This window comes from Corapipo altera, unplaced genomic scaffold (genome assembly GCF_003945725.1).
Source record: "Corapipo altera isolate COAL_440 unplaced genomic scaffold, ASM394572v1 67, whole genome shotgun sequence".
Lineage (NCBI taxonomy): Eukaryota > Metazoa > Chordata > Aves > Passeriformes > Pipridae > Corapipo > Corapipo altera.
Window position 1 is genome coordinate 7,062,125 of NW_020884906.1, and position 19,403 is coordinate 7,081,527.

General features: G+C 51.4%; 1 protein-coding gene across 5 annotated transcripts in view; it reads left to right on the forward strand.

The window, feature by feature from the left end:
• RPH3A (rabphilin 3A) overlaps nucleotides 1-10,799 on the forward strand; it is a 31,329-nt gene extending 20,530 nt beyond the window's left edge. For all 5 annotated transcript variants that reach the window (XM_027652246.1, XM_027652245.1, XM_027652249.1 and 2 more), the window contains 13 exons: nucleotides 1,641-1,778; nucleotides 1,901-1,996; nucleotides 2,139-2,198; nucleotides 2,269-2,493; nucleotides 3,454-3,533; nucleotides 4,110-4,184; nucleotides 5,297-5,406; nucleotides 6,011-6,137; nucleotides 6,545-6,601; nucleotides 6,787-6,938; nucleotides 7,945-8,026; nucleotides 8,533-8,629; nucleotides 8,984-10,799. In XM_027652246.1, coding sequence (XP_027508047.1) covers nucleotides 1,641-1,778; nucleotides 1,901-1,996; nucleotides 2,139-2,198; nucleotides 2,269-2,493; nucleotides 3,454-3,533; nucleotides 4,110-4,184; nucleotides 5,297-5,406; nucleotides 6,011-6,137; nucleotides 6,545-6,601; nucleotides 6,787-6,938; nucleotides 7,945-8,026; nucleotides 8,533-8,629; nucleotides 8,984-9,114 — 1,430 coding nt within the window. In that variant the 3' untranslated portion in view covers nucleotides 9,115-10,799. The remainder of the gene's footprint in view (nucleotides 1-1,640; nucleotides 1,779-1,900; nucleotides 1,997-2,138; nucleotides 2,199-2,268; nucleotides 2,494-3,453; nucleotides 3,534-4,109; nucleotides 4,185-5,296; nucleotides 5,407-6,010; nucleotides 6,138-6,544; nucleotides 6,602-6,786; nucleotides 6,939-7,944; nucleotides 8,027-8,532; nucleotides 8,630-8,983) is intronic.
• The last annotated feature ends 8,604 nt before the right edge of the window (nucleotides 10,800-19,403 follow it).

Sequence of the window (19,403 nt, forward strand, 5' to 3'; positions counted from 1 at the left end):
TGCCCTGGGCACCTGTGCCAGGGCTAGACAACCCTTTCAGTGAAGCAATGTTCCCTAATATCCAACCTAAACCTCCCCTGGCACAACCTGAGGCTGTTTCCTCTTGTCCTGTCCCTTGTTCCCCAGGAACAGTCTGACCCCCACCTGGCTCCACCCTCCTGTAAGTGAGTTGGAGAGACTGAGAAGGTCTCACTGGGATTTAATTTTGTGTAATATCCCCAATTTTCACAGTTCCACATCAGAGTGCTGAGGTGCTGAGGATTACAGACCCCCCTCAACACCACCTACCCCTGGCTGGACAATCATTAAGACGAGAGCAGCACAGTGGCTGCAAACCCTCCTCTTCCTCTCCTTCCTTACAAAGAAGGCAGTAGGGGTTTGAGAGGACATTTCCCCTGGTGTGGTCCCTCCATCCCACCCATCCTTTAGCTCAGGGTCTGTTGTGACAGTGGCCGTGCTTGAGTTCCCAGTTGTGGCTCCACGTTGGTGGCACAGCCTTTTTCTGAGCTGTGCTCCCTCCAGCCCACACGATGGAGACACATCCTGTGTGTCTGGGTGGTGTTTTGGGGTGAGCCCCATGGGGGGGGCACCCACTGTGGGTACCTGGGATTAGTCACAGCCCTGTGGGGAGCTCCAGATGAACCTGTGCCCAGCCTGGTGCTCCCAGCTGATGATCTTCCCCTTCCCATGCAACAGCACTTGGGGAAACCACTTAATTAAGGTGATTTAATCGCAACAGTAGCTGGTGCTGTTGAACTTCCCAGCCCCACAACAGGCAGCTTTTATTGAGCTCTGGCTCCTGCAAGTCCGGGAGGCTTTGCCAGCTCTGCAGGTCCCTCCTGGTGCTCAGCATGCTCACGTCGTGCCCATGATTTTCCTAAAGCTCCCTTGGAAAATTATTTATTGCGCTGCTATTTCTGCACCATGGGGCTCCTGGGCCTGGATGCTCGTTTCCACTTCACTCTGCTCTTCAGCATCCCGGTGTTTTTCCCTCCCTCCTCTCCCCCACCTACAATCTGTTGCATTTCGCTTTCTCCGGTGACCCTGAGAGCCCAGCCAAGGAGAAACATCCCATTTATGTCACAGCCAAGATTTATACCTGGCATCTCCAGTGCCAGCCAGGTGAGCGCCGGGACCTTTTCCATCACATCTGTGGGTTGCAATTTGTCACCACGGAGCGCTCTGGGCACCCTGGAGCGTGTGGCTGGGATTTATCTGCTGGGTGATGGAAGCTAGAGGCAGAGGCAGCTGCCACCCTTGTCTTGTTAATAAACGGAAGATGATCAAAAAAAGGAAAATATGATCCCCCTGTCCTGGGGACTGTGGAGCTGTGATGCCTTAGGGGTTTGATGGGTGCTGAGGACTGGGTGATGGATGCCTCTGGCCTTGTTTTCCCATGGGATTCCTGCATCTCTTGGTGTTCCCATGGTTTGGTGTGTCCTTTGGGCTTTCCTGACCGCTGTGTGAAGGTTTGGTGGTGCAGAGCCCTCCTGTTGCAGTCGCCAAAACTCTGGGGGTGATGCCGTAGTGGCTGTGCCCATCCTCTTTCTCCTCCTCTTGCTGACACCCAGACTGCGCTTCACCAAGGGGTGGGAGGTTGGTTTTCCAGCCTCACAGCTGTCTTTATCCCTCTCCCGCAGGCAGCGACACGACGGCATCCCCCAGGGGGAGCCGCAGGCCGGCCGAGGGCCGGGCGGGTCCGTGTGGCAGCGAGGACACCGGTGGCGACACCGAGAGCCGGGACTACGGTGCCGAGAGCGGGGTCAGCAGGAGCCCTGGTGAGAACTGTGCTCCTGCATCCCTGTGCCTGCTTCTGCACCCTTGGGAGGAGAGGGCTGGGGGGCAAAAGGCTGACAGCTGTCTAAGGGTTGTCTGTGCTGATTCTGCCCCCTCCTTGCAGGTGTGAAGAGAACCAACTCCGTTCAAGCCTCACGGCCGCCCCCACCAGCCACTGCCGGACCCGCTGCGGGTCCCGCTCCGGCAGCAGCACCCGCAGGTAGGATGTGACGGGGATGCAGCCAGGAATAGTGCCTGGGGACCCCCCAATGCCTTGTTTGTGGAATTGCGGTGCTGGGGTCGGGGAGAGAGCTGGAAGCACCTCTCAGTGAACTCCCTGGTGATGCTGCGTTTGTCCCCAGCGCCGCCAGCAGCAGCGAGGCCGGGCCCCGGGGCGGGCGGGCGGTTCCCGGAGAGACAAGGTGAGATCGAACTGTGTGTGAGGGGCTGGGGGGCAGAGCCCACGGGAGGCTAACGGAGTCCCTCCCGCAGCGAGCCCACCGCTGGGACCCTCAGAGCCGGCCCGCGCTGCCGCCAGGGAGGAGCGAGGAGGGGGCTACGCTGCACCCCCCGCCAGGGAGGAGAGACAGGCCTGGCAGCCCCCCGCCTTCCAGCAGCCCCCCGCCGCCACACCTGCAGCAGCAGCCCCGCAGCGGCAGCAGCAGCAGCCCCAGGAGGAGGAGGAGGATGCCAACAGCTATGACTCTGATGAAGGCAGTACGTACCCAGGGTGCATGGAAGGGAGGGAGCTGTTCTTTGGGAAACATGGGAGTTTGAGGAGATGATCGCTGGGGGAGCCTGACTCATGTGGTAAGGTGGTGGGTTTCTGACTGGGAGAATCCTTGGGGAACTCTGCTTCCCTGTGATCGGGGCAGGGTCTTGCAGGCTGTCCCTGCTCAGTGCAGTTCGTGCAGCCCGCAGGATCTTCAGTTGGTTTTGCACAAAACACTGAGCTCTGATGTGATGATTCAGACTCTGAGCCTACATCACCTTCCTGTTTCCATACTGGAGTCCCTGAGGCATCTGCCTCTTTCCATCTGAACATCCTTTGCTCTGAGAAACACCACTGGCCTGTCTAGGAAGGGCTTGGTGGCTGCAATCCCTTTGCCTCCTGAGATCTTGGTGTTCAGCCATTTGCTCCCCTAAAAGAAAGGGAATTTGCTGCGGGAGGGTGAGCATCCGTGGGAGAACCTCCTGGGTGGGAAGAGCTGCTCGGGGCCAGGAGCAGGTGCTCGGGTAGGAGCAACTGGACCCAGCTGAGGTTCTGTGCCTTCTCTTCATCCCTGTTGTATTTTCCTGCTGATCACATGAAGACAAGCCTGAGTTGGTTACTCCCATTTTGGGGGCCAAGCACTGACTCTCAGTCATGGGAGAAGATGCTGTCACTGAGCTGGTTTGTAGGGTTCCTCCTGCTCTGCCTGGTGAATATTGAATCCAGCTCCAGAGTCCCAGGCTGCCCTCCCTCGGCAGTCCCTCCTCTGTAAGGCTTTGACCAGAGCTCCTGAGTCCAGCTGGATCTGTGGCAGTTTGGCCGGTGCCACAGTCTCGTGTGCATTAAACAGCTTCTACATTTGACCCACAAATCTTTCTAATTATTACTAATCGGGGCTGACTAAATGCAGTTATTGGCTGGGGTTTTAAAGATTCTGTTTCCAACTCCCCCTCCCTCTCCGTCAGCCACGCTGGGAGCTCTGGAGTTCAGCCTGCTCTACGACCAGGAGAACAGCTCCCTGCACTGCACCCTCATCAAGGCCAAGGTAAGTGCTCCTCTTTTTTCCCATTTTGTCTCCAATTTAAGTCCATCTGGCTTCCAGTTTCTTTGGTGTGATGAAATGGAAGCCGTGTGGCTGCTGACAGAGGCTGCTCCCTTGGGAGACTCAGCCTGGCCCTGTTGGCACAGCTGCTTCTGGCTGGGGAAAGCTGGGGAGCTTTTCCTTGAGTGGATCCAAGAGATCTGTGAGGATGGTGAGGCACTGGGATGGCTTCCCAGAGAAGCTGTGGCTGCTGCATGCCTGGAACTGTTCGAGGCCAGGTCGGACAAGTCTGGTGAAAGGTGTCCCTGCCCATGGCAGGGAGTTGGAACTTGGTGATATTTGGGGTGTCTTTTACCTCAAACCATCCTGTGGTTCTATAATTCTATGATTTTTCCTTGAGTGAGTCTGATGTTTCAGCACATCGTGGCACTCACGACTGCTCGGGGCAGAGAACAAGGCTCTTGGTTCACTGAACACGTTTTCTCTTTGCTGAGTTGCTTCATGGGCAACTTTTTCTCTTCCCTGGCTCAGCTGAAGGAGGAGTCACGTGCCATGCATGTTCTCTTAATCATCTTTTAGGGCTTAAAACCGATGGACTCCAATGGCCTGGCTGATCCCTACGTGAAGCTGCACCTCCTGCCTGGAGCCAGCAAGGTGAGGCTTTGCCTGGTTTGGTGCATTTTGGGCTGGGATGGAGCAGAGGTTTCTCAGAGCCCCTTCAGGCCTCTTCCTTGTATCAGACTTCCCCCCTTGATTTCTCGCTCACTGCTGCTGTTTTACCCTGGGGGTGTCTCTGAGCAGTGATGATGTTCACAGATGCTCTCCCAGACCCAAGGAACAGCTCATCCTGCAGGCAGGAATCTGCTCAGGGATGAAGGGATGCTCCAGAGGAGGCAACACTGTTAATGCATCACAAAACATCTGACCAAGAATCTATTTATTGCCAAAATTTGAACTACCCATTTGCTTTGAAGCTGCAACATGTTCTTGTTAGAGCTATGAGGAGAGAACTGTTGAGGAAACTCTGGCTCCATCATGGAAATCCCTGGAAATCTCTCTCCCCAGCCTAGCTAAGCTGATCTTAGTGGGGCAGCCTTGGAGGAAGGGATGACCAGAACTGGCCCAACAGTGCTGGCTCTTTGCTCAGGGGGTGCAGAGTTTTTTCCCTGCTGCAGATTTTTGCTCAGAGTAACTAAGTATAAAACAAGGGGAAAACAGAAAATAAAGCCTTTTGATTGATATTTACAGGTTTACTTTTATGTATGTGGGATTTCTGATCTTGTGCAGAGTAAATCAAGGTGGTGTGATCTTGGGAATTGCTTTGATTTCTGTTGCTCTCCGATTTTTTTTTTTAATTTTCTTAATGTTTAACATGTGAAAGACACATGACCAAGTGGCAGAGCTCCTTGATTCCTCAGCTGCCACCTCCTTTAGACCATGAGGGCTGTGACTTGAACCCCCAAAACCTGCCTGGTGCACCTTCTTCCTTTTACAAGTGTCCTTGAGGGAATAGATCCCAGGGAGTGACAAAAACCAGGCAGTGAAGGCTGCCCTGGCCACCACATGTCACCGAGTCCCCGGTGCTCCTGTAAAGGTCCACCTTGTTGGGTTGGGGATGCTCACCTGGAGTTGATGCCTCACCAGCACAACCCAGTCAAACCACCTCTCATGAGCCAGGTGGGATGGAGCATCTCTGCCAGGAGGTGGGATTTCGGTGGGGGGAAGTTCAGGGGTGTAGTTATGCCGTGGTTTGTTTGCCATTGCAGTCGAACAAGCTGAGGACGAAGACGCTGCGCAACACCCGCAACCCCGTGTGGAACGAGACCCTGGTGTACCACGGCATCACGGATGAGGACATGCAGAGGAAAACCCTCAGGCAAGCAGAGGAGCCTGGGATCCTGTGGATGGGTGGGATTGGGGACTGTGGGGCTCCTCACGTGGAGGAGAGCACTGGCAGCAAAGTACAGGGGGTGACCGGGCACCTGGAAACGCAGAGGTTTTGGTTAAAAATCACCATGAACTTTCTGGTTTGGATGGTCCTTTTAAGTGGAGAGAAAGCATTTTGGCCCTGTAACTTAATATTAAATTATTGGCATCACTTTAATTCTTATCAGTGTGGAGATGTGCATATTGTGTATCTGTGCTGATCAAACAATATCCCAGCAAAATATTAAGATGTCTATTTAAATAATCTCTAAAAATTTTGGTGTTTTCCTTCCTGCAGAAAATTTCCACCTTTCCACTGTTGATTTCTTGCCCTATCACAGAGCAGATATTAAAAATGTTGATTTTTTTTTTTGGCCAACCAGAAGATTGATTTTCTTCCTCCTCTTATAAGAGGAGAGATAGATGGAGGGTGGTTTTAGGGGGGCTTTGCTCTGTCCACCCCTCCAGCAGTGCCCCTGCAGAGGTGGGTTTAGCTCTAGAGTGAGGTGCTGCTCCAGCCTGGCTGACGTTCCACCTTTTCCTCTTCCCTTCAGGATCTCAGTGTGTGATGAAGACAAATTTGGCCACAATGAGTTTATTGGAGAAACTCGAGTTTCCTTGAAAAAACTCAAAGCGAATCAGAAAAAGAACTTCAACATCTGCCTGGAGAGAGTAATACCAGTGAGTGTCTGAGAGATTTCCTTCTGCTGCCCTTTGTGTTGGGGCTGCAAACAAGGGAAGTTGGGGTGGATTTGGGGTTGGAGCTGGAGGTGCCTGACTTCACTGGTGCCTTCAGGAGCTGGATTCCCACCTGTGTCTGGACACATCCAGGCCAGGAGATAAGAGTGTGGTGGGAATCCAAGGGAAGTGACTCTGGAGACCTCTCCTGTTGGCGCTGTCACTGCGGAGGAGAGGGCAGGTTGCTCCATCCCTGAGCTCTGCTCCCTAGTGTTGGACCTGCTGAGGTGTGAAGGTTGATGGAGCAGATGGACATTCCCCAGCCCAGTAAAGGAGCTGGGCTGACCCCCCAGAGCTCTATCCCAGCTGTGGTCACTCATGGCAGTCTCTTTTTCCCTTTCCCATCCAAGACAAAACGTGCTGGAACAACCGGTGCATCCCGTGGGATGGCTCTGTATGAAGAGGAGGTAAGTCCTTGGAGGACAACACGCTCCCTGCATGTTTCACCCACCGTCTCTTGTGTGTGAGCCTGTTTTCCCACCCCTCATGGAGAATGAGGTTCCCTTCTGTCCACCCTGTCTCATCGGCTCTGCCGCTGGCATTTTCCTGGCTCAGCCCCCTTGTCCCCATCTCTGGTCCGTTCCTCCCGCAGGTAGATCGTGGTGGGGACGTGGAGGAGCGTGGGAAGATCCTGGTGTCCCTCATGTACAGCACCCAGCAGGGCGGGCTCATCGTGGGCATCGTGCGCTGCGTGCACTTGGCAGCCATGGACGCCAACGGGTACTCGGACCCCTTCGTGAAGCTGTGAGTGAGCCCTGGGGGTGGCTTGGGGTTGTAACCCGTGGGCATGGAGCCACCTGCTGTCCTCAGGCAGCAGCTGGGGGGCTGGGAATTCCTTCCAAAGCCACTGCAGAGCTCGTGCAGGAGGAGCTGTCCACCAGCAGTAACTGTGAACGGTGGAAGTGCCCCCACTGTGGCTGAGACTGACCTAGCCCTTTGGTTCCATCACTCCCTGTAGGTCCCCAAATACCCAGATCCAATGGTCACCTCATGTAGAATCAGTGAATCATTGGAAAAGACCTCCAAGACTGTTGAGTCCAACCTTTGACCTCATGTCAAGGAGAACAAGGAGTCCTCCTTCTCTCCATCTCTGACCCACTGTGGCTGCAGGGCAGGGTTGGCTTGATGTCCCTCTGTGCCCCACTTCCTGCCTCATAATCCCATGTGCTGGGTGAAACTGGGAGCCCAGAGATCACCTTGTCTATCTCTGTCTCCAATGGTTGGGTGGCTCCTGGGAAATGGGAGAATAAAGTTGTTTTAACTCCAACCTCATAAACTGTGACACAGTGAGGACCCTGCAGTCATTGCTGGTGAGGTTATCATTGCTGTTTTCTCTTTGCCTTCAGAAAAAACCTCTGTTCTCCCTAAAACTCCTTCAATAACTCTCTTGTTGAACACTTTGCACATCTCTTTATAGCTGAGGTGGAACTGAGCAGTTTTCCTTCTCAGTCTCTCTTTATTTTTTTTTATATTTTCAATTTCCACAAACATAAGATGGTGAACTTGCATTTTAAAATCAACTTTGAACATAGATTTAAATTATTTCAACTCTACAACTGAGTTCTGGATCTCCATCCAGGCTGCACAGCCCCAGCCCCACATTTTTCCCACATCCTCTAGAAGATGGGGAGACTGGCCTTAAATAAATATAGTCAGTGCCTTTTTTTCTAGGACAGAAACTCACTTTTTAAGCTTATAAGCTCCCACTGTTCTTGCACTTGAGTTTTGAGCTGTTTTCTGTTACCCCCAGTTGGCTGAAACCTGATATGGGAAAAAAGGCCAAGCACAAGACACAGATTAAGAAGAAAACGTTGAATCCTGAGTTTAACGAGGTAGGGATGGATCTATTTTTTTATATTAATAAATCAATTTAGCTAATTACTGTGTTGTGTGGAGGAGGTGGAAGACAAACTCTGAGGATTGATTCCTTGCTCGGTCTCCTTTCCCACTTCTGTTTCCAGCAGTATTTTGGGAATGACTTTGCCACGGGGCCAGGCAGCCCATACACCCTGAAGCCTCCCTGCTGCTGGTGCTGCTGACTCTGTGTCTCCCTGGCTGGGGGGTGTGGGTGGGATGGGCGCCCCTGGGGTCCCACCACTGGTTCTGCTTTGATGGGACACCTGGAAAAAGCTCACGTAGGTACAGGGGGTGAGCTCAGCTCCTGTCATCCTGAGAGAAGAGGCGCTACAGGGAAGGAGCATTTTCCTTTCATTAATTTTAACTCTTCTCTCACTGGATTTTTAATCCAGGCTGTACAGAGAACATGTGCAATCCCTTAGCTGCAGGGTTTTGGGGGGTGTTTTCCTGGAGTGTTTTACGTGTTTTTCTCCTTCTGCAGGAGTTCTTCTATGACATAAAACACAGTGATCTGGCCAAGAAGTCACTGGACATTTCAGTCTGGGATTACGACATCGGAAAATCCAATGACTACATTGGTGAGCTGAAAGTCTTTGCACTCTGGGGTGTGTTTTTTGGTGCCCAAGACAGTGTTTGCTGTATGGGAGGGGTGTGTAGGTCACCTGCCCTGTGAGGAACCACAAGTGTGACCATGAAAGCTAGTGGGGTGCTGGTATCAGACACCACATACACTGCACCCACTGCGCTGCCCCAGCTCCTGCATCCCAGGGGACCCTTCTGGGCAAGCAAAGCATGTCAGGGTGTTTCCATGAGATTTTTGATCCGGGAGGTGGAAAAAGTGTTGCAAATGTGAGTTCTGTCCCTATGGAGGGATTTACTGTAACATAAGCATCCCCTCTGAATGCCATGTCTCCTCTCTCCCTGTCTCCCAGGCGGTTGCCAGCTCGGCATTACGGCCAAGGGCGAGCGCTTGAAACACTGGTATGAATGTTTGAAGAACAAGGACAAGAAGATTGAGCGCTGGCACACCCTCCAAAACGAGAACCACGTTGCCAGTGATTAAAGGGAGCTGCTGCCCCACGCTCCCCAACAGCCCATCCTCTGCCAAGCCCTTGTAGATCTCTGATGTCCGTCTTCCAGCGCAGTCATGCCTTGCTACAGCCTCTGGTCCCAGGGCAGTGATGCTCTTCTGCCTCCTCTGAGCATCCTCTGTCCTCACCTCCACCTGAAAACCAACCCAGATCCTTCATATTCTCTTCCTCTGTTTATTTTTTGTTTTGGGAGAGAGGTTATTGAGTTCCCCTGGTGTGTAATTTTGTCAAGCAATAGTTCCCTCCTGACCGTTCCTCTCCCTCACTGGTCTCACACGCCCCGTGGTAGCGTTCCCGTTGTGTGTCCGATGCTCTGTGTTCCTCCGGCCTCTGCTCCTCTGGCTCATCCCATTGCCACTGGCTTGTGGCTCTGGTATCTCTCAGTGGGATATGCAGCCACCAGTCTGGCCGTGCTCCTGTCAGGCACTGGGGTGTGGAGTGCTGGTGTTGGAGCATCGGCCTGTTCTGCTTGTGTGATATCGATACCTCAGTTGCAATAATGAAAAACTTCTTTGGCTTTGGTGTGGGTCGTCACCGTCTCCTGGTGTCTGTGTTGTCATGATTAGGCCAAAGCCTGTGTCACTGATGTAATCCTGCGAGTCCTGCTTGAGCTTTACTTCTGGTTTGGTCCACCTGAGCAATATTGTGGCACATCCTTTGCTGAGAAGATCCACCAATAACACAATAACAGTTATGAGGAATAGGGAGCTCTGTGCTCGCAGGGAAGCAGGTTTGGGTTGGTTCATGTGATTCCTTTTGCCTGAGGAACTCACACACTGTTGCTGTAGGAGCCCACCCATGTTTCAAGGTTGTGACTACCTCCTCTTCACCTCTAAGCTGTGTAGTAGTGACTGAGCCCTGAGGGCAGTCCCTGGGCCCCCTCAGACCACCCCTCCTGCTGCCGAGCGTTTGCTGTGCCACGGTCAGGAGGGAAGCCGAGGGAGATGACACTTCCCACCAAGTAGCTGTGTGCAAGGATTATTGCTTTGAATTGCTTCAAAACACCACAACTACTGAAATTAGCTGGGACAGTTAGAGGTCTTGTTTTGGTTTTGTTTTGGTTTGTTTTTTTTTCCTATTCTGCACAAGAACCACTGTCTTCAACCTGCGCTTTAGTTATCTCCTGGAGCTGTTCGATCTGTCCTCAATAGCAGGAGAGCAAAGACGTTCTCAGACTGATGCTGGTCAGGTTTGGTACCATTTGCTGGCTCTGGACAACCTCAAGCATAGTTGATAGTAGCACAATAAGCACTATGGAACATATTGTCAGTGGGCTGCACACTGAGCATGTTGTATGAAACCTCAGCCCTTTCAGTCCACGACTCCCCGTGCACCCGCTGCTGCAGTCGGCTGGGGAGCTGTCCTGTGGCCTGGGCAGCTCTTTCCTTTGAGTTGGATGAGTTGTTTTCTTGATATTTTCTTTAAATTGTCTTTTTTCCCCAGCAGAACTTCCTCCGAATGCTGACACTCTGTGACCGTCCCCCTAGCTGTGTGCCAAGTAATGTCACCAGCTCTGGGTGACACGAATCCCCGTGTGTGGAGCGATGCTGCTGCAGAGCAGCCCTGCCCCAGCCCAGCCCAGGGTCTACACATCCAAGGAGGTCTGTGTTGCCTCCCACAGCCCCCATGCTCCCCATCCTTGGACCACCAGGTGGGGGAAACCAACCTAAACCACCCTGTGCATCCTCTGCTTTGTCCAGCCTGAGCTGGGAGACCTCTTCCATCACCCCAGACTCATCCTATGGCACAGAGAGTGTAATGAAGAGGATACTTGAAAATTTTGCCCTTCTTTCATGGAGTTCTTGACTCTGTGCCAGTAGAGTGAGATCTCTGAACCAGACTGTCCACAACCCAGACTGAAATGACTCTATTCTTTGGGGTGGTTTCCCTCTGTGTCCTGTGCTGAAATCTCACTGCTCTGCCCAGCTGGTTCAGCTGTGGGATGGTTGGACTTCAGGATCAATGGTTGGACTTGATCTTAGAGGTCTTTTCCAACCTTAATTATTCTATACTGCCCTATCCCTTCCAGAGTGATCAAATCTGGCCAAAACCTCCCTGCTCATCTCAGAGCAGCAGTTGGGCCCAGAGCTATGCTGGGGAAGTGGGTAACCGGGGTAAAGTTACCTTTGAAAAACATTATTTAAGGAATTCCTCAATGTCCCCCAGCCCTGCAGCAGCCCAGCCTCCTTTGTGTGTGCAGAACAACTCAATTAAGGTTGCCATTACCCCGTCCTGTATTGCCATTCTCTGTCCAGCCTGCTTTCCCTTTGAACAAAGGATACTCAAATCATCTTTTTACACTCACAAAAATCAAGTGCAACTTGCCAATCTCCTCAGTATTGTGCAAACCACGGTCCTGGTCTCTACCACCTTCTCAGTTTTTCTGATGGTAATTTCTGCCCTGAATGACTTCTTTTCTTTGTAAATAAAGCATGCACATCTGGATTGGGAATGGTGAAAAACAAAAACAACAAAAATAAAAGCCTCTTCTATTGCTGTTTGCATTCAAAGTCGCATGCAGTGATTTTACAGCAAAATATCAGTTTACAACTATTAAGAGAAAAAGAAAATGTTACACAGGAACTAGAAATACTCCAGTCTTCCGCTGCATGCAGCACAACATCCTCTCTTGATGTGGTATCTAATAAAGTGAGACTATTGGAAAAGAAAAAAGTAAATGTGGGTTTTGGCTTCTTTCATTCCCTGTGGGAATATGAACCCTGTGGGTTCATTTGTGGGATTTTGTGGTGGGCTTGGAGGTGCTGGGACATTGGATTGGGTTTAGGATATTGAGTTTGGGAGGGTGGGTGCAGGTTCTTCTATGAGGGAAGAGGTCACAATTCTGCAGAGCTTGGTTTAGCTCCTCTGCTCCTGGTGGGTAGCAGGGATGGTGTTGGGAATATCTGGGTTAAATCTTGGGGATGTTGTGGGGGTCAATCCTTTGTGCACATCCAAGGCATCCATGGGCTCCCACTCACTTCGTTCCTGGGGGTGAATGCCATGGGGAAGATCATGAAGTTTGTGGTGGTGGTGGCTTCCCTCTGACGCTCCTTCTGAGAGCAAACCCAGCCCATGAGAAACCAACCTCCCCAGTTTGGAGAGCATGAGCCTTTCCCTCCTCTGGCTGCAGCTCCCTTTGCTCCACTGCAGGAGAACATCCCACCAGGACCTGCACAACCCAAACAATGATTTCCTCTATTTTAAATTTTTATGTGGGCATTTTTAAACTCAGTTTCCAGGGATGGGCACGCTGGGCTGGGGGAAGCCCCTTGGGACGCAGCTCCACAGGGTGATGCCCCAGCCCTGGGTTGGTGACATCGCACCCTCCGTGTGCCCAGAAGGGGAGCGTGAGGCCGAGCCGGGGGGATGGCGGGTGGCCGGGCTGGTGGCGATGCCCAGAGACAGCAGCAGATGTCACTGGAGCTCCAAAGATGAAGCGAGAAGGAGATGCTAGAAGGGTATCCCGCTATTTCCAGGCTGTTGAGAACTTCGGGGCCAACCTCACCCCTCCCTTCCACTGCTGCTAAAGCTTGTTCTCTTCCAGAGCTCTGGTGGCCGGGAAGACTTGGGCTTTTGTCCTCTTGAAGGGGTGTTCCCAGGGAAGTCTATCAGCCTTAAAATTGAGCTTTAAATTCCTTTCATTAGCTTTTTTTCAACCTTCTTCCCACTGATTTTTCCTCTCTGCTGCTGCCCAGAAAGTAGCCAGAGCAGAGGTCCCAGTGGAGACCTTCCCAGTGGTGAAGTCCCAGCCAAGAGGTTCCAGCTGAGAGGTTCCATTCAAGAGGTCTCAGCTGAGAGATCCTATCCAAAAGCTCCCAGCAGACAGGTCCCAGCAGACAGGTTTCATCCAAGAGCTCCCAGCCAAGAAATCCCACCCAAGAGGTCCCAGCAGAGAGGTCACCTAACTCCAGCTGAAGACTGGGATGATCATCCCTCATATTCCCTGTGCTGTGTTCCACTGCAGGTGACAGAGCACCAGCTGTGGTTGGTTGTGAAGTCCTGAATGGAAAAGGCTTCCAAATAGAGAAATAGAGATTTCTCTATTGTCCCCCCTGATTGTTATTTGTCCTTCCCCATTTTCCCGTCAGCTACTCTGAAAAGGAAACCCTTGGATTGCAATTTGCACTTGAACAGGACCATTCTTTGCCTCTCTTGCTTTTGTAGATGGGTTTCCAGTTTTAATTACACCTGAGAACATATGAATTGTTCTGCTGTTCCCACCAGTTTCCTTGTGTGCTAATTAGATTTAGACCTTTGGTGCAATCAATAGATTCTCATCTTGGTCCAGGCCAGGCCAGTCCTGGCCAGTAATTTACAGCTCCGGTAGTTCTGAAATCAATATAGATTTGCTCTTCATTGAGAGGGCTGTAAAATATGGGTGACAGCAGCACTAAGCAGCTGACGTGGAAGCAGGTCTCTTGCTGATCTTGGAGAGGGGCCAGGAAAATCAGAGAGGAAAAGCTACAGGAATGTTGAGCGAGCACTGGGCTGAAGACACTGACAAAGTGTTGCTTTGCCCCTGGAGCAGGAGATGCAAAATACAACATGGCCAAATGGCTCCTCTCCAAGGTGCATGTTGCTTCATGAGGTCATGGCAGCACCCAATGACCCAACCCATGCCATAATCCCCTAGTGCTGTTTTTTGTCTACCTCCTTGGGGTATCCTTCATTAAAAGAACGTGTTAGGAAGCTCTCACAGCGTCTTGCATGATCCTGAGGCATCACTGAGGTTCTCCTGCTTCACTGAGCAGGACAGAAACCTTCTATGGCTTTTCATCTTCTGGGGGGAAAAATAAAATAAAAAAAAGTAAGCTTTTACTATTTAACATTTCACTTAAAAAATAGAGGAGCTCAACTAAATAAATCCCTTTTTTATCCGCTTTCAAGCCCGGCTTTTCAAAAAGCCAGCAGCTCAAAATCTCTTTATCTCACAGGGCACAGATAACAATGTAATTACGAGCTCGGATCAATGGCTTTCATCTCGTCGGTCCTCAGCCTAAAATAAACTGTTGTTCTTTCACTCAGGTGCAGAGCTGGGGCTACAAACTCCTCTGGGCTCCTGCAGAACCAGTTAGGAGAGGTGAAGGTCTGTGGTGGGGTCTGGAGAGGCCACAAAGACCTGCCTGGGGGAAGCTGAGGTTTGGATTGTCTTGTTTCTGCGTGGGGAGGCACCTCTTGGGGACATTTTGGGGGTACTGGGCAATGAATCAATGCCCCTCAATGAGGGTCATGGGCAGGGAGCAGGTGAACTGGGAAGATCAGGCAGCAGGAGGTCGGCTCCTGCCTCCAAACCTGAATTAAGCAGCTGGAGTTGAGATGGAAACTGCAGTTTTCTGCTTTTAGAGATCTGAGAGCTCTCTGAATCCATTAGAGATAACTGATTTCTCAGGTTTTCTGGCAGCACTATAAAAAAAAATCCCACAAACTGTCTCCTTTCAAAAACTGTCCAAGCAAAAAGACTCGCCTTGATCTGGTCAAACTGGAAAATAAAAGCAGTGGCAGATAAAAAGGAACAAAAAAAATAAATTTACAGTTGTGTGAAAGGGAATTGCTATTGAGAAGCCTTCAGGTTGTTTGTAGCTAGGATGGGCTGAATTTGAGAGGGAAGGAGCCTGAGAAATTTGTAGGTGTCTCTATCACCCCTCTTTGTTGCCTGATGAAGGTCAGCATTATTAATTAAGGGCCAGCCAGGTAGAGCTGCAGAGCTGATGGGTATCTACCTGATAAGAGCCTTGTCATGGAAACCCTGAGTGTTACAGCCAAGATCTCAAGAGCCTCAGCAAATCAGGGCTTTATTCAGCCTGAAGACAAAGAGCGTTTTCCTTTTAAAATTTGAATTATTCAGCTCCCTGTGACTCCTTCTCCGTTGTGGGAGACAGGTGGGATCTCCAAGGGCTGAATTCAGTCTGTGCCTTATCTCCAAAGCTCTCCCCAAGGACAAGGGTTCTTAAGCTCTCACCTTGCTGAAGCTCACACAGCTTTCAACCCCAGCCACTGCTCTCAGGGTGTATTTAATAGCCCAGACTTGCAAACTGGCTGTGATCAAGTGGCTGAAAGTTTTCAGAGAAAAAAAAGCCTTTGGAGACAGCCAGGCAGGAAAACTGGGCGTGAAAACCTGCCTAAGGGAAAAGGTATCCTGCCAGGTCAGAGGATGGTAGGTCAAGGCGGGTTATACCCCTGGAGAATAGATTCCTTCCAGCCCTGGAAGTGTCCAAGGCCAGGTTGGACAGGGCTTGGAGCAACCTGGTCTAGTGGAATATGTCCCTGCCCACGGCAGGGAGTGGAATGGGATGAGTTTTAAGGTCTCTTCCAACTTAAATTGTCCTGGGATTCCATGAGGAAACAGAAGCACAAAGCAAAGTGTTGTTGAACTAAAAACCCAGTAAAATGGAAAATAAACCCTAGAATTTCCCTGGGAGGGGTGCCCAGGGATGTTCTGGTGCACAGGGAGTGTGTCTGGTGCACGGGGATCATGCTGAGCTGGAGCTGCTCTCCTGGAGACGGAACCTCATCGATCGCTTTTGTTTTACAAGCGGCGCTGCCGTGATAATATTTGGCAGCAACATTAACCCTGAAATATGAGCTGCACTTGGGCCGCTTTATATTTAATTGTGTGAAAAATGACACGGCCACGGCGTTTGTGCCCTGGAAATCTCCATCCCTCTCTGACAGTGCTGTGGGGGAGGTGCTGATCCACAGGCTTGGGACCAGCAAGGTGCCAGCACCGCAGACAGGACAGTGATGGTCACTCTGTGCCTTCCCAGTTCCTGGCATCTCTCTGTCCTGCAGCAGTGACCAAAGGTGCTGCAAAGTCTCCTGTGCTCATGGAAGTGACCACTGGCAGATGGAGCTTTGGCTGCTGTCCCTGGGGCAGAGTGTGGTGGGATCAGCGTGGGGAGGTGGGGGAGCAGGGCCACCCATCCACGGGAACAGCTGCTGGTGGTGACAGCACAGCATTTATTCATCCCAGTTTAGTTTCCATGTCTTCTTCTCCTAATCAACTTGAAACACTTGACAGCATCCTACACAGGAGCTGGGGAGAAAGGCAGCATGAAGAGGGAGGTGGAGCTGGGTGGTGCTGACATTTAATTCAGACAAGGATTTATGCTAAAATAGAGTTAAAAATTACTGTCCTGGTGCAAACCAGCTGCAGCCAAGAGCATGGGAGAGCTGTGGGCACAGGGATCTGGTTTGTCCGTGGGAAGGGGGAGGATATGCACCCCAGGGGGGTATTCCCAGCCAGGACCTGCTTCAGTAAAGACACAGAGGCACAGGGGGGGAAAAGGTGACATAGGTGTCAGTGGCCAAGGCTAAAGCTTGATAAAAAGCCTCGTGAGTGTTTCCAGCCCGGGGTTGCACTGTGCCAAGTGTGAGACTGGCCCCTGGCACCCAGCAGGATGAGGCTTTGAAGCCTGTTGGCAGCAGGTTGGTTTAATCATCAAATTGCAGGGCAAGGAGACGTGACAGGTCACCTTGGTCACTCAGCCGTCTGTCACATGTCCTTCCCTGACCCAACCAGCACATTCCATCCCGCACCATCCCTGCTTCCCCCCCATCATTAAGGATCCCACATCACCCCACAGACACCTCCTGAACTGACACCTCCCTTTATCCTCAGCTACCACTGGTGCTTAACAAGCAGCTCCCTCCAGCTCATCTTATTTTTTGCCCTGGCAGGGGGACGATGGGGTGGAAACTCATTGCTCTCTACAGCTCATGGAAAGGTCTGTCCCTGCCTGATCGGAATTGTGATGACCCAAAACTGCACCTCCTGAAATCCTTAAATACCAATGAATTTGTGCAAGGGACACATCTGCACTGGGGGGAATTCTTAAGCATTAGTGTGGAAAGGAGCATTTTAAACATATCAAGAGATGACTTTTTCCCTCAGCGAGGAAAGGGACATTTTGAAACACAGCGATTAATTGATGTGAGTTTTTTTCCCCCAGCTTTTTATTCATAGTTTTTAAACAGATGCTCCTCAGGGCAGCTCTGACCAGTGCCATGGATCTATTGCTTCTGAGCACATGACAACAGCATCCAGGCATTAGGTCCGTGGGAGAAATCCCACGTTTTAGAGCAGCTCGGGATGTGTTCCAGCCCCGAGGCAGGGCAGTGCCGCAGGAGCTGCTTTGAGGAGCAGCCTCCCGAGTCCTGCTCACGAGTCCTCCCTTGCTCCATCAGCAAATGGTCCTTCCTTGAGCTGAATAATTCAGGCTCTGCAGCGCTGCCGGTCCCGCCGGGTGAGCGGGGAATGCCAATGAGGCGGGCGCTGCGGAGCCGCACGGCAGCGGCCGTCTGGGCTCAGAAAGCTGGAAATGAATCCTTTGCCCCCCTCTAAGAGGTGCCACGCCGGCCCCCAGGGCAAGCCCCCTTCCCAGGAGGACCCACCTGCACTTCGAAGCCCTGGAGCCGAGTTGGATGGTCCAGGATGCAGCGTTGGTGCAGCAAATCTGCTTCTGGCTCCACTTTGAGATGCAGGTGATGTCGTGGCCTTGGGGACACAAGTGAGGACATGAGGTGGCTTCAGGACAAGGAGAACCTGGGGGCTGGTGGGAAAACAAACCTTGTTCCCAGGTCCTGGTCACTGCACTCCAGGAGGTGGTCCTGAGGCTGGAGCAGAGCTGAGACACCTTGGGCTGTCCTGGCAGCATCCCTGTCCTTCATCCCTCCTGTCCCTGCCCTTTGCCTCCTCCTGCTCTCCGGGGGTTGCTCCTGGGCTGGGGCTTTGCTGGGGGGATGTTCCTGGCATCACATGGTGCAGAAACAGGTAGAGAGCAGGTGAGTTGATCGCCAAACTGGGAAGCAGGAGCACAGAGGCCACAGCTTCGTGCCCCCCATTTCACGGTGTCCCACTGATGGGGTGGATGGATGAATGGATTGATGAATGGATGCCAGCTGGGATGGAGGGAGATAGAAACCACCCCTACTCCTCTCTGGAGTTGTGCTGATGGAGCTGAGACTGGGGTCCTGAGCAGCACCTGGCATGTTGCACATTGTGGGGTATCAAAGGGGGGATAACAGTGCTGAGCACCCCGTGGTTCTGGTGTCCATCCCTCCCACAGCTGGTGGAGCTGTCAACATTCCTGCTCCATTTTCTGGATGAACCAGGCTGTGGGTGAAATAATTTGCTGAGAATCGTTAACTTAATGATGGAGGCTTTTGATAAACAGCTTAGCCTGGCTATGGGAAAATGGGCTTAGTGATGGATCTGGAGAAAAAGAGGGAAAAAGGAATTGGAATGAGCGGTGGGAGGCTCGGAGAGCACCAAGGCTGGGGTCCCCTCCCAGCCCCCTGAGCCCAGTGATTCTCTGTCCCATCCCACCTCTCTCCATCCTGGAGATGGAAAGGAGCAGGAATAGAGTATGAGCACCAGAATGCTGCCAAGCCATGGGATTTATGGATAAAGCCTCAGGACCACATCCCAGTGCTGCTCTGGAGCAAAAAAGCAAACAAAAAAGCAGCTTTGTGGCCACAAATATTGGAGACAGTGGGAAGTGGCACCAGTCAGAAGGGAGCTGGGAGTGAATATTCCCATTTATGTACAGAATTGTGCCAGACAAGCAGGTTTTACCAAGAAGCTCTGAACAGGCAGAGGGAAAGGAAAGGCCACCAGTTTCATCTTTAAGTCTCTGTGCAATTTTTCTGCCTGAATCAGAATTAACTTTGGAGCTGGGCAAGCTCTAACCGCCGATAATTAAGCCCAAAACACATCAGCCTCAACATCAGGTGCCCCCCCTCCCTCCCCATTCGGTCCCTGGCCCTATTATTTTAAATTGATGCAATTATTCATCTTGCAGAGTAATATATTTTAGTTCTCTGGTGCCCAGTGGACCTTAAAGCAGAAAAATGCTTTAATAAATCCAAGATGGGTCTTCCTGGAAGCCAGAGCAGTGGATTATTAAGAAGAGGAGCAGGTTTGGGAATCTTTAATAAATTTTTGCCTAATATTTCTTTCTTGCAATGAATTTCTATGATTAGTAAGTGTTTTCTGTTCACTGATTAACTTTGTTTATTCCTTAATTAGATTTAGCTCCGTCTGTCTCGGGGTTCCGAAATAATTGTTTGATTAATGGGCCTGAATTTACATTTTCATTAAGCCCCCAAAATCAGCTCTGCACCAATTAACCACCCAGTACATGCAGATCTGGGACATTAGAATGACAATTTTAGCCCATTAAGTAATAACTGTTCTATTGATTGGTGATAATGGAGCAGAGGCAGTAAATCCAGAGGCAGGCATTCCAGGGGGAATGTTGGG